Raw genomic sequence first — 26,634 nt, 5'->3', positions numbered from 1 at the left:
TTTTCTCCATCATAAGTTGTTTAGGTTGAAGCGAACAAACTCCTTGCTAATTGCTTATGCATTTTCGAAATTAGTCAAAATGTTATTCTCAAACACCCGGTATCAATAAAAAAAAAATACTTGAGCAAACCCTAGGTTCGAGATGCATAATTTAGTTATACGCATTAAGAATTTAATAAAAGAACATGCTACACCTCAAAAAACTTGAGAATCTATGAAAGAAACTTCCAGTTGGACGTGGCAGCGTATGGAACATGTCCACCAAAAAAAAACAGAGTACATCACTGCCGCGAGATGCATCAAACTTGGGGTAGGGTCTACATAGACGCAAGGTCATACATTGTAACGTTAGGATCTCTGATCTCAGTTTCACATATGAAGAGAAAAACAGACAAGGTGTGCAAGCAGCAAGAAAAACCAAAAGAGCATTGCGCACAACCTTTTTTCTTTTTCGCTAAAAAAACCCTGCGGGAAAATACAAAGGTTCTAATCACTCGAAGATCCATCATTGTCGTCATCTTCATGATCTTTCACAACTTTCTCTATGAGCCTCTTGCGAACTCCTTCTAACACAGCTTTTCTTGACATATCACCCCCACTCTGGCCATCATTAAGCACGGGATCTGATTGGCAGAGAACCAATGCAACACCTAATTTCACGGGGACACAGAAATAATAAAATGATGTTAAGAGTTCAGTCGGCATACTTGTAGATACAAAGGCATGCTTGCAAGTAAAAAGGCAGCTTGTTGACAATATAACGAGCAAAGAGCACAGTTCTTGGGTATGATGACATATGGCTTTCAACATAGGCTTGGGAGAAAAGCATTCTCCAAACTAAGTAATCAAAATCGTCTTATCATGTCGAGAAAGGCAAGGCCACCGACTTGCCCTTCGACTCAATGATATACAATCCACCCAATATCTATAGGAAATCAACGTTCTTGTTACAGCCACTGTGCTTCGGCTTGATTGGCAAAAGGGAGAGTCGAGTGTTTTAGGTTGAAATAATCCCAATTGACAGAAAACAGAACAGATCACTCAAGTAAAAAAAATTATGCATCCTAAAATTTCTAGACATCAACATTTTCATCTAAACATTACCTAAAAAATAAAAAAAATAAAAAATCATCTAAACACAAACTTCAACCAACAAAGTTAAAACTCTTACTTTCAATTACAGTTTCCAGAGCATGGTTCATCCACAATTTGAAGTTGCAGAAAATGTGTTCAAGTTCCAATATGGTACAGGCTCTTTGCACAGCAAAACTACTCCTAAAGGTCATACTAAAAGTGCCCATAAAAGAAGCTTCATCTCCAATTTACCATAGGAACTGTCAACTAATATCATGTCCATGATACCCTTTTTTTAATGTCAGTAATCTTATAAGCGCAAAAGGAGCAATCCAAGTACAATGAGATGCGTACAAGAAAGTCACCAAGCTAGAAATAGAAAATCATGTCTTTGATAACTCAAAACCAGTTACAGGTTGTCATCCAAAAAAGCATCAGTGTCATTCATTCCAGTTTAATTTCTTTCACAAAAGCATTTTACAAATTCGTAATTTCACAGAAGCTATGGTTCCATCAATCTGTGGAGAGGTGCATGAAAAATCAGAAAAAAAAAAAAAATCTCAAAGAGCTCCCTTCTAAAAAAAAGACAAAATAAAATGCACACATGACATGATTGACATCTACTTCTGAGAGTCCTCAGAAATTATCCACGCATACATGCATAGATCTCATATTTAAGAATAACATCTGATCAAGAGAGGCATCAAGGTAGCATAAACTGATAAAAATTAAGGCGCAATTAGATATAAGATACCTTCAGGTGTGCATCTGCGGCCAAAACTATACAAGCCCACGTAATTTGCTTTCACTGCACCATTGTTGTATACTAATAGAGTAGGAAGATTACGATCCGGGTAGTTAGGGATGCAATCTGTCGATATTATCTTAACAAATTTTGTGGACGAGTACCTCGTCGCCAATTCTTCCAAGCATTGCATTAGCAGTGCACACTCCGGGATTCTATCAGGAAATCCCAACAAACATCAACATGAAAAATATATCAAAAAGTCCATCAAAAATAAAACAGGAAATGCATTTTAGATCTCTCATAAAGTACCCTTCTTTGTAGAGGATAACGACAACCCAAACATCAGGCGGAGCTTGTGAAACCTCTCGCACAAAATCTGACCCCGTAATGGAGATCACCGATCCAAACCTTGCTATCTTAGCTTCTTCCCTTATCTCGGCCAACCTCTTTTTCCTATTTTAGCACACACTATTCAGCGTCAGAAAATTCCAAATGACACCCTTGGATTCGTCATTTAGTAAGATGAGATGGAATAGATAAGATTAAGAACATATGGTCAGGCCTGCCAGTTTTGGTTATGGATTTCTTAATTAATTTAAAAGGAAAACTCAACCTCCTTGAACTAAATCATTTTCAAACTCCCCAGTCGACACTATTTATCATGTTTCAACAACCAGAACAAAGTAAACTAGGCTCCGTTTGTTCACGGAAAGAAAGTTCCCAAGTAAATCTAATTCTTAGTTATTAAACGAATTAATGATGAAAAGTCAAGGAATTACACATCTTGAAGAAAATTGAAAATGAAGTTTCATGATTTTTCATTCCATTTCGTTTTCGCACAATTCTAGGCAACCAAAGGATAGAAAATAAATAGCCGATTCAAAGAAACATAGGGACCTGTACTCCTCGAGGAATCGGTCATCGTCGAGATCTGGATCGTCTTGGAGTTCCTCGAGCTCCTCCTCGGTTCTATCATCGATCCAGGACTTATCTTTTGGGAGAGAGGATTCTTCCTGGGCGGGCGTGAAGGATGGGGGCTTGAACGCTGGGGGTTTCGGCGGTAAATTCCCGAGCTTCCGTTGAATGTCGTCCCACTGAGTCGACGCGCCCTCCACGTCCTTGTACACGAAGTGATAGTCCGCCATTGTTGTTCGTTCGAGCCTTCGATCTTTCGCCAACGCTTGCAGTTGCCTTCTGGCGTTCGATTTTGTTCCGTCTCGATTGGTTTACAACTTTTTAGGTTCCGGACCGAAAATTTCGGTTCATTCTTTTTGCCGAACCGGATAGTTAGCTATAGGTTGGATCGGTCTATTGTCCGATTCGATTTTATTAATATTCTCTCGTTTTTTTTTTATTATAAAAATATTAATTAACTTAGTAAAATTAAAATTAACTCATCTTTTTAACATTTTATATAAAATAATTCTAGACATAAATTTTACATTTCTATGTACTACTTAAAAATATGTAATTTTATTATTTTATCCATATATTTCATAGTTGATATGTGCACAAGTGTAAATACCCTCAATGGAATTGAGACGGGTGTAAATACCCTTCAATGCAACTTTTAAAACCTCAATGGAATCAACTGCGCCACTTATCTCATATAAGCCTTAAGATCCACGAAAAGAGGTAAAGAAAAAAGAAGTCACCCACATAAGTTTAAAAGAAACAGACGCATTGCTCAGCCGTCGAACGACTTGGCTTGGCTTGGCTTTAAACAAACCATTGATACAAAGCATATCTTGCACCATCAAGGTAAGTATCTTATGTCGAGAGAACCAACAAGGTAAGTACTACAAACGATCGTCTAAAAGCCATGATGCAAAGCTGGTCCACGTATACAGGTTCCTCTCCTTTTCCAAAGATGGGGGAAGTCATGGTTCAACTTCAACCGTTCAATCCCTCATGAGTCGCACAATTTGACATTTGTCATGGTCTGGCTCTAAAGAAAGCAGAGAGGTCAGCAAGCAAGAAACACTTGAGGTAAATTTTAATGCACCAGAACCAGCAACGAAACACCAAATGTTCACCACAAAGATTTTCTTCAAATCAATCAATAATCGTACAGTTTCAAAGTGGGAATTGAGATTGAGATAGCCATGAAAGAAAAAGTAATCACAAATCGCATTCCTTACAAGTAAATTCTCTCAGTCAACAACATAGGAATAATCAGCCGATACAGGATGTACAAGGGATTTCCCCTCGGAAGTAAAAAAAGCGGGCAAAAGAACCAAAAACTAAAAAAAACAGAAGAGAGCAGCACTCCGCCATCAGATTTTCAACTACCACCTAATTCATACGCCAGAAAAATAATACATGTGAATGCAAAGGATATATTCATAATCTCTTATAAATGGGAAAAGTGAACTTATAGGTTAACTCCGGTTCCTCTCTTTACACAGAATGTGCCACTCCTGGAGTACTGCAGCTTGAAGAGCACGATGTTCAGCCTCCTCTGCAGTTAACTTCGACAGGGTTGAAGGTCCCTTTGTTTTTCCATCTTCCTCGCCATCTTTCTTGTCTTCCTTCTTTTTCTTCTTTTTATCCTCATCTTCCTCTTCATCTTCCCCTTCATTCTCCTCCTCTTCATCATCCGATTTAGGAGTCTTTGGTCGAGGTTGGGCTGCCTTTAGTAAGGCAATTCGTTCAATTGAGATCCTAAGCCTCTCAGCAGCAGCCACCTTCACTTCATCTTCAGGGATGTATTCCACACCCCCATCAGTAAGGTCATCTAACCATCCCTGTAGGTCTGATCCAATCTCCTTTGTAATTGATGCATCAGAAGCTCGAACCACAAATTTGCACATCATGGTAGTTGTCTCATCTCCCAAATCTACATTTCTGCTCACTTCACTGGCCCCAAATATCATCATGCCCAAGAAGCCCCCATACCAAGTTTTTGCAGCAAAACAAAGCTGTTCCAAGTCGGTGAATTAACAGGTAAGTCTCTTTCAACTATATGCTCCAATAAAATAGCACAGACCAAAAGCCACTGCTAATTATACAAAACAAACTGTGTCATTTCGACTCCAAATTAACCATCTCAAATCCTAGTCAGCAAGAGATTTCATTTATTTTGCCAATCACCTCCAAATATCAGAAACGCTTCTGTTCTAACAAGGACAAATCAGAGCCAAAAGTGAAATTTGTCACTAGCAGAGGTCCTTTTATGACTGAACAGAGGAAGAGTTTTCAAGAAACAAACACTGACTAAATGTCAGAAACTACAATAATGAAATGGACAAACTGCAAAAGTGATTGTCAACAGAAATATCAAGCAATAATACTATACTGTACCTGAAACCCTGCCACCGTCCGGATAATATGTGAACAAACTCTGTGGAATGGCTTAGATGACAGAGATTTCAGTCCACTTAAGAAAGGCGATGCGCCATACTGTTGTGCAGCTGTAGCCTTGAAGCCACTTCCTTCATATGTATATGTACCTGTGTACTCCATTATAGCAGGCAAACTAGGCCATAGACGGAAAAATTCAACAGGAGAGATTTTATGGGGCAAAAGAAGCTCAGTGAGTGGAATTTTGTAAGGTTGACATCTCAAAATCACAGGCTCTCCCAGTTCTGGTCTTAAGCTTCTCTTTTGTCTCATGATTTGTGGATCCTCCTCTGCATAGTCACCCTCATAATCTCCTGCAGCACCACTCCCATAGAATGGATAGTATAATACTTGAACCCAAAGGGCACATCTCTCAAAATGGGATACACCCACTGTCACACTGCTGGGTACTGGATCCTACAAATAACATCAAGGAAATTGATAACTGAAACGGACAAAGGAGGGAGTGGAGTTGCTATATTACACTGTAAGTAAGAAGATGAAGAGAAGAACTGCCAAGCTGTAAACTACAAGGCAATACCTACTTAATAGATATTAAGGTAAAATGTAGCTTGCTGACCAGAATTATCACTACAAAAAAATAATAATAAATAAAATGGGGAGAGAGCATGAATTCCCCAGCAAAAAAGTAGTCATCTAGGTTATACTGCACCCAAGAAAACAAAGTCAAGATCATAGACCAAGAAACTCTAATAATAAGAAATGATATTCATGGCCAATGAAAGAGAAAAAATAATAAAAAACTGAGAATGGTGATTATTTTCAGATAAAAGGAACAGAATGCAAGGATCGTGCACAAAATAATGGAAGGCAACAATATTTAGGAACTCCACCAGAAGGATCAATTGAGAACATTCTAATACCTTAATCCTATTATAACCAGGAAACCGACCCTATTTCTCTTAACCATAGACCACAGACAAAGAACGGTAAGGTAATTAGTGGTTGAGAATTAGACCACTTTTATTGAGTGAAAATTTTTCATTAAACAAGAAGAAAAGCTGGGAGAGTGGGCAGTAAGATGCACCGTATAGGCAGGAAAGAAAACCTGTGAAACAAGATTACGCAGTTGCCGAATTGCTTGAGGAGACCCATCCATAAAATATAATGCACCAGATAACCCAACTCGAATGTCCACCCGATTCAGTTCAAGTTCTGTTAAATTTAAGACCTGCAACATATTCACCAACAGTCAAAAGGATTTAATCAAGCACCAAAGCAGAGCAGTATCGGTCATACATCTATACAGAGTAAGTATCTTCATCAACCTAGGTTATGAAAGTTGGGGATAAAGCAGCATTATTGAATGGATTTGAATATCTATTGCTAATTTGGGTCTTCCCAATGGCATGCACTGTATATTAAAAGAGATGCAAAACCAGCTTGCTGAGGAAGGGATGGGGTTGTCATTGGTGCTAGGGCTGCAAACGGGCCGGTCCGGTCCGGTCTGGAGATGGACCGAAAATTTTCGGTCCATTATTTTTCCGAATCGGTCTATTGTCCGATTCGATTTTATTAATATTCTCTCTCTTTTTTTTTTTTTAAATAATAAATAATTAATAAAAAAATTTATTTAAAATACTAAATTAAATTAAGTGACTTATTAATGTGGATTATGTAACAAACTCAATAAAAAAATATTTTATATAGTCAATGATAATAAATTAGATGAAAATTATATTATTAATTTATATAATTACTATATAATTAACTAATTGATATTATATATTTATTAATTCATAGAATATTAACAAGTGTTAATAGTATATTTAAAATTTTATATTGTTAATAGTGATAGGTTAAATGAAGATATATATAAAATATTGTTAATTTATAGAATATTAACAAGTATTAATAATATATTTAAAAATTTATATTGTTAATTGTACAATTATTATATATAAAATATATATAAAAAATATTTTTTTTTTTAATTTTTCATTCGGTCCGGTCCGGTCCGGTCCGGTCCGAAAAAACTGTGGACCGTGGACCGGACCGAATGATTTCGGTCCTCTAAAATATGGACCGGACCGGACCGGTCTAAGTCTCGGTCCGGTCCGGTCCGGACCGAAACGGTCGGTCCAGTCGGTCCGACCGGACCGTTAATCACCCCTAATTGGTGCCTTGCGAGGGGGAATTTTTAGGGCCTGGTCCACAGTTTGGAGCAGAGTCTGCAGAAGATGTTGTCCCCCTGATATCTCTCCCACCAATTAGCAATATAGCTGATTCATCATCGAATTGGGTTTTGGATAAGGTAAATGAGATACAGCAGTGTGTGGGGATTACCTGTGAAGGATTCAATGACCAATTCACAACACTACTCACTGCAATAGAGGCGGGTTATGTACTTGGCACAAAATCAAGATCTAAGAAGAGCAGAGAGTTAATGCGTCTTGCTTGGACAATCAACTATAACGATAAGGGAGGTAGTTCAAGTCGAGGGAGGACCAGAGGGAAGACAGAACCAATTGTATAATGTTAGTAGGACCTGTGTGTTGGGGAATTTACAGTGACTAGGTATATGGGCAAAATCAGGTTTGGTGGGATAGGCATTGGTGCACTGGTGGTGGTTTGGGGCAGGTGCATTTTTGGGCTTGGGCTTTGTTACGTTCATTTTGCTAGATGGGTTTGTTGTTGGGCTAGGGCTTTGTAGGGTTTATTGTTCCTTGTATCTTTTTTGCACCCCAACTAGGTGTTTTCTTTTGTATACATCCAGTGTACTTGGCTACGCCTATTGGTATTAATAAATTTTTACTTATAGAAAAAAAATATATCTATTGCTTCTTTCAAGCAACTCAACTGCTCAGAATATGAACCAGAATATGTACCAGGTAAGAGTCATGAAAGCATGAGACATTGTTTGTTCGATACACACACACACACAGAGCTTCCATGGAAACTAACACAAAACACAACTAAACCCCTACAAAAGGTACTAGGCAACAACTGGAATAGTAGCAATCAATATCCATGAGTTCAGATGAAGTGAATTCTAGCTACCTTACAAGTGCAAACAAACATTATCCATTTCGCATTATCATTATTTCCCTCTTCAAATGTAAGCAAAACTATGGTGCCATGTTAGACAAGCATCTTCCTTGATTTTTTATTTTTTTTTATAAGTAAACTTACTTGAAATTTTTGAAGTATTACTTTTCTATAATACTAATTAACCATAAATAAAAGGGTGCACATGGGTTTTTTTTTTTTTTGGACAGATGGGTACACATAGGCCTTTTTAATAGTTACAAGTAGAACAAAGTTCAACCTTTAAATGAAGAGTGATCCTTCCATCACCCGAATCAGCTAAATGGTATGCTTCAACATAGCATGGATCACTGCTACCGGTCAAAGTTATTGCAGTTGGAGGAACCTTCAGTAGAGTAGAGTCGACTCCTTTAGTCAGCAAAAGAGTTAATTCACTAGGGTCAGGCCTCCATAGCTCTAAAATAGCCTTGTGAACCAATCCTTCCAACTTTCTATCCTGAGCAGCAGATGCCTCATAAAACTGAACAGTTAGTTTGTGGTGGCTAAATGGGTAATCTCCTCTGGCTTCACTAACCCCTGCCCACCTGAAAATGAAACCTAATTATCCCAGTCTTCAATATCTCCACTATACAAATATTGAGATACTTGTTCGGCAATTAGAAAAATACAGTTGAGGAAATGCCAATCAAGGAAAAGCAAAACTACAATGAATAAAGTTAAAATTTATTCGTCCACCATCTTGACAGGTTGTTGATTTGGACTCAAATCTGAATTGGAATAGGACATTTCTGTAAAATACCCAGACAAAAAATGGAGTTATCTTTTAGGGCGAGGGCGGGTGGGGGAACGAATTAAAGATGGAAAAGTCATATAGAAATAAGGAGAATACTGGGAAAATTCAGGACGTACAACCAAATGAAAACTTACAACATATCCTTATTCAGATTATAAGAATATAGAGTACACATACCTGCTCTCTAGATGACTTGCAACATATTTGAGTCTCTGCAATATTAAGCGGCACTGATGCTTGTTGACAGAATCAGCCAAACCAATGGTTCTAAACTCTTCAAGTTCTTTAGTCAGTAACTGCCCTGCCCTTGGGTGACGTGAACCCAACCGCTGAGCACATAAAAGAACAGCCTGAACATCTTGAAGCCTATTCGTGGTATCAGCAGATGAATCTATGTTGAACAAAACTTTATGCATATTTGCTATAATTATGTTAAGCGGATCATCAGGATCATCAGCTAGAAGTGGATCCAATCCTTCTAGATCTATGTGTTCTGCAATAGCCCAAACAATGCGGGCACATACTCTAGGGGTATTCACCTGCCAAATGGGGAAACGTTGCCGATGACATGGAAAAGATAAAATAAAAGCAATTTAACATACATTACACAAAAAGAAAGATGCACAACTTAAAACGCCTTGGAGTTGAGTACCAATAATACAGAATATGTATACAAAGAAAAAAACAGCTAAATAAAGAACAAACATCTGAGCAATATAAAATCAGAAAAGATCATAACCACCGTTTTCCTTCAAGTGAGCATTTATCTATAAGTCCTAACAAATCAGATAACAGTTTCAGAAAGCTAAAAAAAATTGGAAGATGGTGCCATTATGCCTAATGTGGTGCACTTGGAATGAGAGGAATGGTCGTTGTTTTGATGATAGGGAACGTTCGTTGGGATGGTTTAGAGATTTTTTCTTCCATACCTTGTTACCTTGGGCTTTGGCTATTGTATTGAATGAGACTAACTTGTAATTAGGTTTTTCTCTTGTATATTTCATGTGTACTTGGGCTTTGCCTAATTATGTGGATTAATAAATTCTTCTTACTTATCAAAATAAAATTAAGGGTATATTTGGTACGCAGACTAGTCATTACCATGAATTCCTATTTCTTTTTCCTCATCATTCCTACACTTCTGCCTGGTGACAATACTAGTTATTCTCATTAAAATTAAATTGAAATTCCTAAAATACCCAAGCTCCAATTTTTTTCACCAAAAGGTTAAAAACAAAATCAACATGGGCGGCCACCAACCCCAAAATTTTTTAAGTTTTTTGTAATATAAAAAATGGGTTTGAAAAACACAAGGGAATTTTTAAAAATCCCGATCCCTGTACCCTAAAATAGCTATTCCTCTTTTTGTTTTTTTATAGGAATAACTATATAGAAAATAGCTATCCCATTCCAGGAGTCTAGTCCGCATACCAAACATACCCTAAGTAGCATCTACTCCCAAACTATGATCCCATGTTCCAACCATGTCGCCATCTTATAGATCACTACTTCAACACAGAGTTTGTTGGGTAATGGCCTGTGGAATCACTTGTCGGTATCAAGCAAAAGATGAGCTTATGGAGTTTATATAAAACATAGAAGTGTAATTTAACTATTGACGATATGCATGACAGAAATCATGAGGACATAGCCTTGCAGTCACCAATAACAGTTCTATATATAAGAATGGTACTGCACAAACTAAACTACAAACAGTGTTTGAGTTCAACAACAATTCTTTGAAGAAAGAATAACAAATATAACGTAAGAGGATGTCCAACAGCCTACATATTCATTGCCAAAGTTTAGATCATAAGCAAGCATAATTAATATTATTCAAGTGGGGTTCACATACCTCGCGTAGGTCTTTCACAAGTTCACGCTGCAAGTTCTGCAACCTTGTCTCATTTAAAATCTGATCCTGAGAAGCACCACCTTTAACTGTTTTTACACCTCCCCTTGTATCATAGATATGGCACAACCTAACGAGCAACTTCAGGTAGCAATCAATTGCATAGGTTCGGCCATCACAGTCCCATTTGACACAAGGTCTACAAACTTCCACCACTTCCAATGCAGGCTCTGTCCAATTTAGTGCACCATAGCCAGTTCCATATGCTAAAGCTCCAATGACCCTGCTCTCCATACCCGAGTTCTTTTGTTCAGGCAAAGGTAGAGACAGCTGAAAGCAACTTTCCACCAGGGATGCCACTAACTCCTCCCTAAATAAGCTTTTACTCGTAACACTATTAAGATCATCTTTTATTCTTGTGTCCTCAAAAAGAGAAGCAATATCAGTTCCTGCTAGAGGTTTCTGACCTCTTCGAACGCTTTCCTTTGCAAAAAGATCAACACAGAGAGCTGTCCTACAAACACATGCCAAGGCATGCATGCGGTCTGATTCTGCCCTCAAGTTTCTTACCATAAGAAGCAGCCTCTTAAACAATGAAACCTAGGGACAGAAGATTTATGATCTCAGGTCGTATTTAAAACTCAACCCTCAACATGGATAAGGTGTTACGGCATACACGCGTTTTTATCACTTTTACATGGTCTTTTATTCCCCTTTTCTAAAGTGGCAATTGAGCTAAAAAAGACCACCATTCATCATGCATTCAGCAGCCTCCATCTAAGACGCTTGTAAAAAATATACAAAAGGTTCATGGAGAGGAGCGGAACCAGAGCTATATAGTCATTTGGCTTATTTACAAGAAATTATTCAGGAACAAAAAAACAAAAAATCTCGTTAAGCCCACAGATCTACTCAACCATACTAACCGAGGACAGGGTTCTTTTCCTGGTTTCATATTCAAAAAAATCAACCAAGTTGCGAAGATGCACACAGTTTTGTAGCTCCTAATGTTCAAGCAGTAATACTTATCAAAAGAAAGATTGCTCTCGCAGCAAATTAAACTAATAAAATTATATGACAACCGCTACCCATTATTATTGCTGGCATGAGTATACACTCTAAAGTGACTTTTTATAGGGAAAAAATCCAAATCCAATTCAACAGGCAAATAAAACTAGCAAATGAGCACGTGGTACCTGCATATGAAGATCGAGGAGGTGTAGATTCGTAACAACAGCCCTGACAATACTCTCTCTTGCAGACGAGAATTCCTCCCTATCCCAAAGCGTGAGAATCGCAATAGTCGACTGCGAAGCCCATTCCGGCTTCCCTCCAGGCACATCGGCCAAATACAACATATTAATCGCCACTTCGAAAATCAAAGCTGGGTCCAACGACGACGCTAAGAACGGCGCCAGATGCGAAACCACGTCGGAAACTCCGACCAACCTTTCAGCATTCGAATCCACAACAGTCCTCCCATTGGTGCCACCAGATGAAGACTTAGATAGCTTTCGAATGACCTCGACAGAACCCGAAGCCACGGCCTTCACCGCATAGACGATAGGAAACACCGTGGCCTTGAAACTCTCGACTGGTAGGACCAAGGACCTCGCCATCAACGCGTTCCGCCTCTTCCACACGAAGTCCACCATCGACGAAACCCAATTCGACCGAATCGCAAGCGAGTTCTCACTATCGACTAGCTTATCACCCGCCAGTCTGCTCATTCTCTTCGAATCGAACTCCTGGAACAACCTGCCCATGGACTCGAACGCGACCTTCGAGACGTTGTCCGATTTATCGAGCATGTTCTGGCCAATACGGGTCCACCAATTGGAGACCCTGTCGAGGAGGTTCACACTGTTCTCGCAAAGCGTGACGACATCGTCGCGGGCGAGGATGCAACCTAGGGTTTCCGTGATGGAGAAGCGGAGATTATCGCTCGGAGAGGCGAAGCAGCTCTCGATCTCCTTGCTTGAATCGGCGATGAGCTTGCCGAGGCGATGGGAGGGTAACGCAGCGAGGATAGAAACGGCGGCGGCGATGACGTCGGGATCGGGAAAGTCAAGATCGTTGCGGACACCGGAGCAGACGGTGTCCCATAGGTCGGCAGTGAGGCGGGTGGAGCGGATGAGGTCGAAGGCGAGCTTCTTGGACACGGCAGAAGCCGGGGAAGCCACGATTTCCTCCACGGCGGACTTGGCGAGGACGGAAATGTCGCGGCCGGCAGCAGATTGCTGGAGGGCCTGGAGGAGAGCGCCGGTCTGTCGGAGAGCGTCATTGGAGCGGAGGTCCGCTTGGATCTGGGCGAAGAGAATATCCATCTTCTAGAAGACTATCGAGTTCTGATGTGAAACGGTGAAATGGTGGTTGAAGTTTTTGTATTCCAGTAAGGGGTTATAATTGGCTGCGAATGGCGGACATGATATAGTCTACACAGAGACGAGGGAATAGAGTTACGATGGCTGCTGAGAGTGGCTAGAGCCCATTTTGACATGGGCAGAGAGCATTGAAGTGACGGTCGCTGTTACTAATCGGCTTCGTTTTGGTTCGCAACTGAAACACCTTTCTGATCTTTCTCTCTCTTAAGAGTAGTTTGGATAGTAAAATTTATTTTAATTTTTAAAATAATAATAATATAAAAAAATAATAATTTAATAATAATTTATTTAATTTTAAACTTTTATTTAAACTCATCTTATTTTAACTCACTATCCAAACGGTACAAATTTTGAGTGTTGGACTAATACGAAAGCCCGCAAAAAAGAATTTAAAAAAAAAAACATTATAAAAAGAGAAGTAATACAATAAATTATATATAAGATTGAATTCATAAATTAATATAAATTTTATGTAATTTATTAAATTTATAATCTTATAATAACGTTAAATATAGTTATAGGTTGTATAAGTACGAAGAAGTACCGCACACTCCTTTTAAAAATAAGTGGAGTTCAACATTAACAAAAGAGTAAGCAGTTTTGTGTACTCTATAACTGTAAATATCATTTTTCATAATTTTATAATCTAACATATCATATCAAATTACATCACTTTATCGATTTATTTTTGTGTAAGTTCTTATTATCTAAAATATTTATCTTGTAAAAAACCTAGTCACATGAGTGTATAACAAATATATATAATTTGGGGAATACTTGTATCGATCTATCCCTCAAATACGCATATGACAATTCATTGCATTACCTGGTATCCCTTATATTTGATCAGTTCCTTAAGCCTGTCTACAACATAAAGAAAACCTTCTTCATCAATATAACAAAGATCTCCAGTTCTCGACCACCCATCTCCGACTAAAGTTGCAGAAGTTGCTTCCGGATCACCAACGTAACCTGCATCATGCATGCATGAGGGCTCATTGGGTCTACAATTTTTGCCTCAAGCCCTCCTGAGAGCCTACCCGTCGATCCCCAGTGAAAAGAGTCTCCTCAACACCTACTGTTAGGAACACTGACCCCGTCGCTTCAGTAAGCCCATAACCTCGCGCCAATTATATTTTTTGCCTTGTAATCTCAGTAGTAAAAAAATATACAGATTAATTAATTAGAAGTCTTAGGAATTTGTTGGTTTAGTTTTTTATTTCAAATTTATAAATATTTGGAATTTTAATTTGTATCATCAACATGTACATAATATTTTTACCAATGTCATGACGACATTTATCAGATTTGACATATATTTAGAATGAACCTTACCAAATTAACACTTATTTTACTTATAAAAAAAAAAAGAATTAATTCAGGAGTACTAATTAAATGCAAATAAAAGCTAAATAAAATAAATTAATTAAAATTATACTTTTAAGAAGGAAAACGCGGTGAACCCATGAACACGTACGTATGTACCTGCTCAAACACTACTCTTCAAAACTTCGCCATGAAAGCCGATATGACATTCTTCCCAAGCAGAGCCGCGCCGCAAGTAACTCCCTGCAACGAGCTCAAATCATAGCCGTTTGTTACATCGATCACGCTTTGACATGGGCGCCACCACCGGTGGGGTCAGCGCCACGGGGGTTACCTTGAACTCCTCGACGGCTCTCAGCATCCTCCTCAGATCAAACCTCTCCATCACCAACATGACCTCGCTCAGAGCCACCGACTTCAAGCTGAAGGAGAACCCGAACACGTGGAAGTACGGCACCTTGTAGAGGAGCACCGCAGGGGACTAATAAAGGTAGAAGAACACCAAGTGTTTGATAAAATACACAAAGAAAAATATGGAATGAAATATTAGGCTCAGTTTCTCATTTCTCATGCACGGTATAATAGTATTTATTGGCATATTGCCTCAACAGAATAAACATACAGCTCATCTTTTTTGTTACAAATTATTCCCTTACGTGGTAACGTGTTAGTCTTATAGAATATGCTTTAGCCTTCTAGTCTTTCCTTCGAGAGATGATGGTTGCTCACAATCACAAATGCACCTGCCTTATTATCCCCCCTCAATTCAAGTGGTGTTGGACTAACAGTGAGACTTAATCGAAGTTGTGCAAATCGGGAGGTTGATAATGGCTTGGTCAGAATATCGGCAATTTGCTCATTGCTAGAAATGAATGATACTTTTAAGGTTTTAGCAGCAACTCGTTCTCTAATAAAATGGTAATCTAGCTCCACATGCTTGGTGTGAGAATGTAAGACCGGATTGAGTAACAAATAGGTAGCATTGATGTTGTCACACCATAACGTAGGAGGGGAAGAAAGAAACACACCAAGCTCACTCAAGAGTGACTGCAATCAAAGAATCTCACAAGTTGTATTAGCCAAAGATTTATATTCAGCTTTCGTGGAATATCTAGCAACCTTAGGTTGCTTCTTAGAGCCCCAATAAATTAAATGATTACCAAAATAGACACAATAACCACCCGTGGATCTACGATCATTAGGACACCCTGCCCGGTGCGCATCAAAAAAGCTGACAAGGAACATGCTGAAGAAGTAGTAAAATGTAAACCAAAATGACGGGTGTGATTGAGATAACGTAGAATTCTTGTTATTGCCTTCCAGTGGAGAAAACGATGATTGTGCATAAATTGACAAACACGATTTATAGCAAAAGAGAAATCAGGTCTGATAAATGCTAAGTATTGTAGACTACCGACGACACTACGATACCATTGTGGATCCTCAAAACCAATACCATCAAAAGCATAAATTTTTTCGGAGACAGACATTGGAGTAGAAACCGATTTACAATTATGCATATTGGTCATGGTGAGAATATCCGTGATATATTTATTCTGAGAAAGAAACAAACCATCATTGTTACGGGTGATTTCTATTCCTAATAAGAAATGGAGAGGCCCTAAGTCTTTAATTGGAAAATAAGAAGCAAGACAATTTATGAATTCAGAGATTGACTATGAACTAGACCCTGTAACTATTATATCATCGACGTAAACCAAAATGAACAAACAAACAGAATCAATGCAAAGAATAAACAGAGAAGAATAAGAAGCAAAGCAACAAAAACCAAGAGAGATTAATCTATTGCTTAACTTTGCAAACCAGGCTCGGGGAGCCTGTTTTAAACCGTAAATACATTTTCTTAGCTTACACACATGAGTAGGAAGATCAGGATGCACAAACCCAAGGGTTTGCTTCACATATACATCTTCCTCAAGGTCTCCATGCAAAAAAATGTTATGTATATCAAGCTGATGCAGCGGCTAGTCAGAAGAAATGGCAAGGAAAGTAAAAGTCTAATGGTCACCGGCTTGACAACATGACTAAAAGTCTCTGTATAGTCAAGACCCGATTGCTAATGAAACTCTTAAGCAACCAGACGAGCTTTTCGTCGCTCAAGAGAGCTATCAGTGCAACGTTTAGACTTAAGGACCCATTTCGAACCAAATAAATTATAGGAAGGAGATGATGGGACTAAATCCCAAGTTTGGTTGTAAAGAAGAGTTGTAATCTCATAATGCATTGCCGCTTGCCATTCAGGGTGTTTATTGGCCTCAGAAAAAAGAAGTGGGTTCTTCAGGGATAATGGGTATAGGAGATGTTTCAGTGAGAAAGGTAGAGGGTTTGATGGACGGCCACAGAATAGTACCATCTCGACGAATTTTGGGACATCGACTATTAGCTTTTGATCATGTGATCATGCGATGAGAAGGCCGTTGGGGTACAATCGGAGAAGATAAGAGAGAAGATTGTGAAACCCTAGAAAGTGTTTGAGAAGACAGGGAGGAAGAGACAAAATGAATTAGGTCTGGGAATCGAAGAAGGCGAGAAAACCCTAGAAGGTGTTTCAGAATCGGGAACTAATGGATAATGAGGAGAAGATGGGCCAGAAGAGTTGTTAGGTGGTGATGTGGTGGACGAAGTAGTACTGGGTTGAGAAAAAGAGATGTGATTTGGGCCAGAATCAGGAGAAGGTAAGAGAATGAGAGGACTAGGAGAAGGAGACACCGAATTGTGTATTAGGCCAAAAGAAATAGATTTGGACAGAGTCTGAAAGGGAAAAACAGTCTCATCAAATGTTACATCTTGAGAAATATAAGTGCAGCCTGTCTCAATGTGAAGACACAGATTTCCCTTGTGATCTAGGCTATAGCACATAAAGACACATTGCTTGGAACAATAATCTAATTTGTGTTTATTGTAAGGACGGAAATTGGGTGAGCAAGCAGAGCCAAACACTTTTAAGAATGTGTAATATGGAATCCGGCCCATTAATACTTCAAATGGTGATTTATATTGTAAGATGAGAGTAAACATTCGATTTTTGAGCTATGTGGCCACTTGGAAAGTTTCGGCTCAATATTTTTTAGGAACCAAAGCATGGGATAAAAGAGAGAGACCCGTCTCAACAATGTGTCGATGATGACGCTCAATGCTCTCATTTTGGGGATGAGAATAAGGACAAGTTATGCATGTGTGATGCCTTGTTGAAAAATGGGGCAGAGGGGACGAAATTCTTCCCCCAGTCCGATTGCACAGCAATAATTTTGTGAGAAAATGTATTATGAACAAACCGCATAAAAGCCAGCATAAGAGATATAACATTTGATTTACATTGTATGGGAAACAACTAGAGATACTTGGAGTAATCATCCATTATAGAAAAGTAAAATCTAGAATTATTCAAAGAAAGTAAAGGCGCTGGGCCCCAAACATCTAAAAACAAGAGATGAAATAGGCCTGGGGAATGGGAAGGAAAGGCGGGGTGGGGAAGTGCATGGGCTTTAGAATGTAAGCAGACGAAGCATTGTTGAAATGCATAAGCAGAGGCTACAGACAATTGAAAACGATGGAGGATCAAACAGGTTGTACAAAATGACGATTGTCCCAGTCGAGAGTGCCAGAGTTGGGGGGTTGTACGGGTTCCAATCAAAGCTTGAGGGGCGGTGGAGGAAACTGACTGAGCTGCAATTAGCAAGGCATACAGTCCATATTCAATGCTGCCCTGAAGAAGAGTTGCCCGGGAACATGTATCCTTCACAAGAAAGAAAGTAAAATGAAATTAAAAAAAAAAAAAATTATTGTCATGACATAATTGATGTACAGACAACAGATTACGAGAAATAGATAGAACATGGAGAATAGAGTTGAGAGAAACCTAATATAACATAGAATCCATTGTGAGATTATTGGAGTCTGAGATAAAGTGATGCGTAGCTGCCGTATTAGGGAACCAAATATTGTTGGATGAAGGTGATTGTGGAGCAGAGGTATAATTTGCCGAGATAAATGGTTGTGGAGGAGCTTGATACAATTGGTCAAGGCGATAATAGCAAGTGGTTGCATAATGACCAGGTTTCTTGTAGATTTGGCATACAGGACGAGATGAATTAGGATTTTGACCACGAGGACCAAAGGAGGCTCCACGAGAACCATTACGCCCACGCCCACCTCTAAAATTCCCACGAACACGGGGAGGAGAAAAATTAGAGGGAGGATGAAGAGCAATAGTGCTATTAGCAGCAAAAGTAGCACTTGAGAGAAGGGATTGATTTTAATGAGTGAGCCTGGACTCATAGTTAAGAAGAAAGCTATAAAGTTGATGATGAGAAATTGGGTCGGGGCGTGTGGTAAGAGATGTTATCAACGACTCATATTCAGTACCGATACCAGCTAGAAGATAAACCAGAAACTCAAAGTCCGATAGAGGATGACCGGCTACACCAATAAAGGATGCAAGTGTTTTAAATTTGTTAAAATACTCAGTAATAGTCTCAGAACCCTTTTTGAGTGTGGCTAATTGAAACTGTGTATGGACAACATGAGCGGTGGATTTGATTAAAAATAAATTTTGAAGAGTGGACCAAAGTTGAGCAGAGGAGGTACAGTCAAGCACCTGAGCATGATGGTTCTGAAAAGGAGTGTGGGGAGCTTATGAGCCATGGATGACGTGCCAAAGATGATTGTCTGCTTGCACAGCTCAATCAGGCTGGAAATCTCTGACACGGTGCTGACTGGGTTGGCCGGCGAGATGACTATCCCAAGCAAGAGCAGCGAAAAGTATAGTATTGGAACTTAAATGAGGTTAGTACGAAGAGAGAACGATTGTCGTGTCACCTTTGGAGAGACCGATCGCGAATTGGAGGTAAAAGGCTAGGCTTTCAATTTTTTGAGTGAACTCTGAATACGATACTTCATCAGCCGGTGTCTAAGTTTATTAGAGATACCGAATCCTGTCAGGGTGAGTTGTGTCGGAGCGAGAAAGCGTATGCAGCAGCTGATAGAGTGTCTTCTGCAGGAAGATCATCAATAGGGCGTTTGAGGCTATGGAACGTTTTTGTTATTGAGTTGAAACCATTAATTGGATCGATGGGAAGTCTGGGTTGGTCCATGTGATCAGAGCTCTGAAAATATTTCAGTACTGTAATAAGTAAAACGAGGAGTCCATGTTGGGTTTATAGCAATTGTATAGCAGCCATTTCGGCGTGGTATAAGGTGAGCTTCGCATATAAATTTTTGCCCGATTTGGGTCTTGGGGCGGGACGCTTAAAAGTTGGAATACGAAAGAGGAAGAAGAAGATCGTGTGACCCAGTGAGGTGCTTATCTCTTAGCTCGCATCAGACTGAAAAGTGAAAACCAACTTTGGACACCATTCCCCAAAAAAGACATATTTCTTGCTTTTCCTTCTAACTGCATATTACTGATCAGGTAAAGTTTTTGGTTCCTTTGTCAAATAAAGAAAGACGTTATAGAAGATATTACAGTACTATCGGTATCCTATTGATTAAAAGGAAAAGATACCAACCTCGATGATTGTCAAACATTAAATATTGTCGTTGAGTTTGATATGCACGTACACTACATATCTTCATCATGTATATATTAAGGAAAATGAGACAATGTCAACATTGGGGTTGTTTTCAGCTGTATATTTTTTAAACCGTCCATTTGGATCCAAAGATGAGTTGAGATGGTTTTAGATGAGTTGAATAAAATATTATTTTATTATTTTAAAAAAAATTAAAATATTTATTATATTTAAAAAAATTATAATGATAAGATAAGATGAATTGAAATGAGTTTCAAATCCAAACATAACGTTAATTATACATTGCCATTGGTATTTTTGTCTTCTCTTTCAGTGTTTAAACTTTCACGCATATTTGCAAGCTAGGCAACCCAGCAAATAGATGGTATGCATGCATGTGTGAGTGCATGGTAGCTACCAACTAGGAAGTTCCCTGAACTTGGCAGTTAGCTAGCACCAGCTTAGCTTAGGCGAGTTTAGGAACAAATATTGATCTTTCTAGGGCATTCGCATTTTGCTTATAATTTTAGACTATGATGTCCCAACTTATTGTTAGATACCTTTGAGTTTGAAATTGTCTAGCCAAAAAAAAAAAAACACACTTTGAAATTGGTTCGCATTTTGTTCTCCCCCCCCTCCCCCAATTTTTTTTACCTTAATTAGCTTCTTAAATTTAAAATAAAAAGACAACCCGACAATAGATAAGAGAAATCAAATGTTTGATATCTTAGAGCATCCACAGCTAGACGAGTAAATTTTTTCCTAAATTTTACTCATCTTTTTAAAATTTCCTACATCTCACTTTCTGTTATTTTCTTATTCTATTAAAATAATCTTTATTTATTCTTTTTTTCTCACTTTCCTTTACAATATTAACAACTCAACTATTTTATCTTTTTTCTTATGTTTTGAACTATTACTATCTAGATAATATTTTAAACAAAAATTTAAATTATTTTTTTGTGGGTACAATAATATTTTTAAAATTATTATGTTTTTAAGAATAATATAATTTTTTGTCAAAACTCGCATTTTCCAACTCATATAATATTTTGTAACGATTAAATTTTAAAAGTTAGTATGGAATTGAAATATATAATTAAATTCGAAATAAAAAAAATCTAGAAATATATAATTATTAGGGAATTGAAATTGTAGCATTGTGAAAATGTGTGTTGTGAATAAAAATTCGTGAAATTTATAGTAAAAATGACTTTATTATATTATAGAAATATATAAAAAATTTATCTACCTCACATTAACAAAAATAAGAAAATATAATTTTTATGAATATAGTTTATAGTTTGGAAGAAGGAGTATATATGAATAACAAATATATCTAAATATATATATTTGAAATAAAAAAAATAATAATGAGGACTCGTCTGTATTCGTAACCCATATTAACTCACCTCAATTCATCTCATCTCATCATTATAATCTTTTCAAATTCCACACAAAATATAATAAACAATTCAACTTTTTCAAATTTTAAAATAATTTTTTCAAAATTTTCCACAAAATATAATAAATAATTCAATTTTTATTCTACTATTCACAAACAATCTCAATCCATCTCAATTCATCTCTGAATCAAAACCACTCTAGGCTTACTCAGAACTTTATTTTTACGATCGAAGTGATTGACATCAAAATAACTTAAAAATACGTCGCATAAATTATAATTAATATAATCAAAATGATAAGTTCTATGTGATAATTGATAAATTAGTATACCTCCGTTATATAATATGGAGGCTGCAACTTGTAAATATTCAAGATTCTCTCAAATGAAATTAGGGTGTGTGAGTTTGTGACAATTAATCGTAGTTTCGTCATATTTTTTATTTCATAAGTGTTAGGAGTTAAAAAGCAATTTTATAAAAGACCTAAATTTATAATCCAACGTAATCCAGTAAATTTATTTTTATAAAATTCGAAACATTTATGCATACTTTGTATATTCAGATATTTCTCATTTTGATAATATCTTATTATTTTTTTTATAATTTTTTTATTACTATTTACTGACAAATAATGATACGCACGTAACATTCTTCACAACACTTTTCATAATATATGATATAAAATGATGATTTCTTTATAAAATAATATTATTTTATATGATATTTAAGGATAATATTTTTATTTTAAAATATGATTACAAAAAATATTATTAAAAATATTGTGTATTTATCGTTTCTCTTTCGCAAAAACCTAATGCCAGTTCTCCATTGATCGGCTTCCCCTCTCTTATCCACGACCAGATAATAATTCCATAAACATTTTAATTTCATCATCCGAGAAAAATATCTAACATTCAAAACCACACTCCACTGCTCCGCAAACCCCGTACCTTCTTCAACCTCAACCCTAACCCTAATGGAAGTCTGTCATATACACGGTAAAGGCTTTTTATCTCCAATTCGTTCTTCGTCTTCTTCGTCGTCTTCTTCTTCTTCACATCGTCCTCTCTCGGTTCTCTCTAGAGTTTCAATCTCAGCTCGGAGTAACCCTCGGCTCGTGTCTTCCTTTCGCTCGGTTCGCCGAAGAAATTTGTGCTCGGCATGCAGATTCGATACCTTGGTAGCTGGGAAAGATGAGAAGCCAAAGCACGGGGAAGTTGTGAGCAAGAAAGAGGAGGAGTTTGGGGACTTGAAGTCTTGGATGCACAAGAATGGGCTCCCTCCTTGCAAGGTTGTGCTCAAGGAGAGGCCTTCGCACAATGAGAAGCATAGGCCTATCCATTACGTCGCTGCGAGCGAAGATCTTCAGGTGAGAAACGTGTGGAATTCGTGGCTTTTTGATTGGTTTGGTTTATGACTTATTCTTATTGCAGGTGGGTGATGTTGCATTCTCTGTTCCGAATTCCCTGGTCGTGACGCTTGAGAGAGTTTTGGGGAACGAGACCATTGGTAAGGTGCAGTTTTTGTTTGGGCCATTTCTCGTCTTGTTTTCAATCTTGGAAGTGATATATTCGGTTAGGGTTAAAGCGTTTTTGCTGGTCGAGATGATGTCATTGTTAATGAGTTCGATTGATTTAGAGATTATGTCCTCGAAAGGGTAATAGATGAGGGTTGCAATCACAAACGTGGTTGATAGGTTGGTAGTCTGTGCTGTGTACCTATGATTAGCCGTGGTGTTCACATTCTTCTTTAAAGCTCAAACATTTTGGAAAAATGTAGGCATCATTCATCCATTTAACTTGTATCAGCTACTTGATCCTTCATGCAGCGGAATTATTAACTACGAACAAATTGTCGGAATTGGCATGCTTGGCATTGTATCTTATGTACGAGAAGAAGCAAGGAAAGAAGTCTTTCTGGTTCCCATACATTAGAGAGCTGGATCGTCAGCGAGGGAGGGGACAGCTTGCAGTGGAATCCCCCCTTCTATGGTCAGAAGCAGAGCTGGCTTACCTGACAGGCAGCCCCACAAGGGTACTTTAAGCTCTTCATTTTAGCCGTTGTTGGGTTCTGCTACTATTTAGTTAAGTTGGCAAATGCGGTTAGTAAAGTTTACTGCTTTCTTGTTGTGATGGATTAGGGTGAGGTTCTTGAAAGGGCTGAAGGAATTAAAAGGGAGTACAATGAACTTGACACTGTCTGGTTTATGGCCGGGTCTCTGTTTCAGGTAAGCTTCTTGTATATCTTTATCAGGCAGTAGAAATAAAACTTCTGTTTCCAATTTTGAGTTCATGATCTGATATCATTGTGATCCCCCTTACCTATAAAAAAAAATCATCGTGATCCCCATTTTTATTTTGTATTTTCATTTTTTGGATTTCGCAGCAATACCCATATGATATTCCTACTGAGGCCTTTACATTTGAGATATTCAAACAAGCATTTGTGGCGGTTCAGTCTTGTGTGGTACATTTACAAGTAAGATTCAACCTGTTTGGGCGCATTTATACTTTTTTAGTTCTGAAAGCATTCTTAGCCACTCTTCACCCTTCTTTAGGGAGCACCAGCTGCTATTTTAGCAACTTTTTTTTTTTTAAAAATTAAGAGTGTACAAATTGATAATTGACCCCCTTCTGAATTCAGAAAGTTAGTTTGGCACGGAGATTTGCTTTGGTTCCTCTTGGACCCCCGTTGCTGGGTTACAGAAGTAACTGCAAGGCAATGTTAACTGCTGTTGATGGTGCTGTTGAATTAGTGGTTGACAGACCGTACAAGGCTGGAGAATCCATTGTTGTTTGGTATGATATTTGTTTACTTAAGATCATGTAACTTGCCATAAATATAAGGTGCTCTTTTACTCTTGATTGTGTAGCCTTGCCTCTTTTTACTGGCTTTAGCATCTTCTTTGAAAATTGAAGTAGCTTTCACCTGCAGGTGTGGACCACAGCCAAACTCAAAATTGCTTTTGAACTATGGTTTCGTCGATGAAGATAATCGCTATGATCGTTTGGTAATTGAGGTAAAATATGCATATTTTCAATTTGTAGTTTCAACTTTACTGCTCAATGATGTTGATATACGTATTATTATGTTGTTTGTTCCAGGCTGCTTTAAATACTGAGGATCCCCAATACCAGGCTAAAAGAATGGTTGCACAAAGAAATGGAAAACTATCAGTTCAAGTTTTTCATGTATGGTTCAAGTCTTTTTGTTAGGAGGGGAGGGAGGGGGCAAAGACCAATGTTTGGTAATTTATATGTTGATTTAATGTTTTCCTTCTGCAGGTGTATATGGGGAAGGAAAAAGAAGCTGTTTCGGATATGCTTCCTTACCTGCGTTTGGGATATGTTTCAGATCCTTCTGAGATGCAATCTGTTATTTCTTCTCAAGGACCTATTTGTCCAGTAAGTTTGTGTCATTAAATTCACTTTTAGGATATGAGTTCAATTTTTATCATGTTGCGCACTTGGAGTCATAATGTGTCATCATGTACCTTTGAGGCCTGCACTGATCGTGCCTAATTATACTGCACAGTGCACATGATCCTTCATGTAATAACCTTATTGGCTCCGTTAAATAACAGGGCAATGGTCTGGTAAATTGTGATTATCAGCCATCTATATTTAGCAATGCAGAATGAATCTTCTTTATTGATTCATTTTTTTTTTATTCATATGGTGACATGTTTTGCATTTTACAGATGAGCCCTTGTATGGAACGCGCAGTATTGGACCAACTTGTTGATTATTTTATCACACGGCTTGCTGCCTACCCTACTTCGCTGGACGAAGATGAGTTTTTGGTAATCTTAACTTCTTTTAATGTGTTTGAATGATACTTATAAAAGAAAAAGTTGTTTGAATGTTGATTAAACTTAATCTATTTTTTCGTTTTGATTGATTTTGTCTATTACATTAGTTGGCGGACAGCAATCTGAACCCAAAGAAGCGAGTTGCTACTCAGCTCGTTAAGTTGGAAAAGAAAATGCTTAATGCATGCCAGCAGGCAGCAGTTGATTTGATAGACCAGTTACCAGATCTCACTGTATCGCCATGCCCAGCTCCTTATGCCCCTATATTGAAATAAAAGGCATCTCTCTCTCTCTCTGTGATGTGCATGTGTATTGCTTATCCTGTTCATCCAAGTTGTGTTGATAATAACATTTTACAGAAACCCAATCTCCTTTGTATTGTTGGAAAATTTTGGAACTTTTTGCTTGGATATATCAGTTCGAATGGAAGAACACAATCCAGGTCAGTCAATTTAAATCTCATGAATGTAATGGGCTATTAGAAACCAAGTTAATACACTTGCATTTTACCAGTTTTCCCATTCATTTCTGCCCTATCACATGAAAATTTATAGCACAATGCGTCAAGTATGCAACTTAAATGTATTTGATCCATGAGTACACTGGAAAATATGTGGTTTTCAGAGATCTGTCTGGATAATCTAAATCAAATGCAGAAACTTCTATAATAGGAACATATAATGAGATGATAATTTTTGGTTTAGATGAAAGTTTATAATATTATTTCTTAATATTATTATTGCTTTGAGATTTGAAAAAGTTGAATTAAGATTTGAAAATTTTGAATTGTTTATTATATTTTGCATGAAAATTTGAAAAAGTTATAATGATGAGATGAGATGAGAATTTTATGTTTCATCTCGCTTGCCAAACCTGCCTTAAACTGTTATATGTCATTCATTGTGGCATGGCAAAGATGATTGTATGCCATGATATACTCTTTAAAAGATCAGCTCCGTACTCTGATTGAATTAAGTTTCTTATCTTGCAGGTACATCTATGAAGCTGCACAATTTGGTGCAGTCATCGAATGCAATATAATTAATCACTGGCTCTAGCAGCGGTTAAAGAGAGAATCATGCATTTCAAGAGATTCCAAGCTCTGACCTCCATGTTTTATTAGTTCCTTGGCGTATTTCGCCCCATTCCCTTAACCTTCCCATTGCTCTCCTACTTTCCTCAAAAGGTGCAAGTGGACCATGTAATCACCACCACTTGGGAATGAGTATTAGAAAAAGGATATATCCATGTAGGTTTGCAAATATTTTTGGATACTATTGTTATTTGTAAATGCAGTTATGAATAATCAAATAAATAATCATTCGAGCGCTGACTTGTTCGCAAAGGATGCATGCCAC

At 37.8% G+C, this 26,634-nt stretch overlaps 3 protein-coding genes and 1 pseudogene across 5 annotated transcripts; 1 reads left to right on the top strand and 3 right to left on the bottom strand.

The window, feature by feature from the left end:
* Positions 1-295: 295 nt before the first annotated feature.
* Positions 296-3,122, bottom strand: LOC109009180 (phosducin-like protein 3). Its single transcript, XM_018989567.2, has 4 exons — positions 2,720-3,122; positions 2,132-2,275; positions 1,829-2,034; positions 296-650 (listed from the first exon to the last, which is right to left on the bottom strand). The coding sequence occupies exons 1-4, from the start codon at positions 2,965-2,967 to the stop codon at positions 487-489; spliced, it is 762 nt and encodes a 253-aa protein (XP_018845112.1). The 5' UTR covers positions 2,968-3,122; the 3' UTR covers positions 296-486.
* A 769-nt stretch (positions 3,123-3,891) lies between these two features.
* LOC118343660 (protein TPLATE-like) lies at positions 3,892-13,393 on the bottom strand. 2 transcript variants are annotated; one of them, XM_018989568.2, is made up of 7 exons: positions 12,015-13,393; positions 10,822-11,418; positions 9,144-9,505; positions 8,454-8,757; positions 6,234-6,356; positions 5,126-5,581; positions 3,892-4,743 (listed from the first exon to the last, which is right to left on the bottom strand). In XM_018989568.2, the coding sequence occupies exons 1-7, from the start codon at positions 13,143-13,145 to the stop codon at positions 4,204-4,206; spliced, it is 3,513 nt and encodes a 1,170-aa protein (XP_018845113.1). In that variant the 5' UTR covers positions 13,146-13,393; the 3' UTR covers positions 3,892-4,203. The 2 variants fall into 2 exon arrangements, with proteins under 2 accessions (XP_018845113.1, XP_018845115.1); XM_018989570.2 differs by having other exon boundaries at positions 4,582-4,820.
* A 623-nt stretch (positions 13,394-14,016) lies between these two features.
* Positions 14,017-19,642, bottom strand: LOC108984039 (annotated as a pseudogene).
* A 2,637-nt stretch (positions 19,643-22,279) lies between these two features.
* On the top strand, positions 22,280-26,607 carry LOC108984040 (ribulose-1,5 bisphosphate carboxylase/oxygenase large subunit N-methyltransferase, chloroplastic). Of its 2 annotated transcripts, none has more exons than XR_001994960.2 (13): positions 22,280-22,834; positions 22,899-22,974; positions 23,294-23,499; positions 23,606-23,692; positions 23,851-23,943; positions 24,109-24,263; positions 24,400-24,484; positions 24,570-24,656; positions 24,750-24,869; positions 25,166-25,267; positions 25,384-25,554; positions 25,636-25,718; positions 26,268-26,607. XR_001994960.2 is itself a non-coding variant. In XM_018955868.2 (13 exons), exons 1-11 carry the CDS (start codon positions 22,442-22,444, stop codon positions 25,549-25,551), a joined length of 1,572 nt encoding a protein of 523 aa, XP_018811413.1. In that variant the 5' UTR covers positions 22,288-22,441; the 3' UTR covers positions 25,552-25,554; positions 25,695-25,718; positions 26,268-26,607. The 2 variants fall into 2 exon arrangements, 1 of the variants encoding a protein (XP_018811413.1); XM_018955868.2 differs by having other exon boundaries at positions 22,288-22,834; positions 25,695-25,718.
* Positions 26,608-26,634: the final 27 nt, after the last annotated feature.

The sequence above is a fragment of the Juglans regia genome, chromosome 1 (genome assembly GCF_001411555.2).
Source record: "Juglans regia cultivar Chandler chromosome 1, Walnut 2.0, whole genome shotgun sequence".
Classification (NCBI taxonomy): domain Eukaryota; kingdom Viridiplantae; phylum Streptophyta; class Magnoliopsida; order Fagales; family Juglandaceae; genus Juglans; species Juglans regia.
This window is presented reverse-complemented; position numbering and strand designations above follow the sequence as displayed.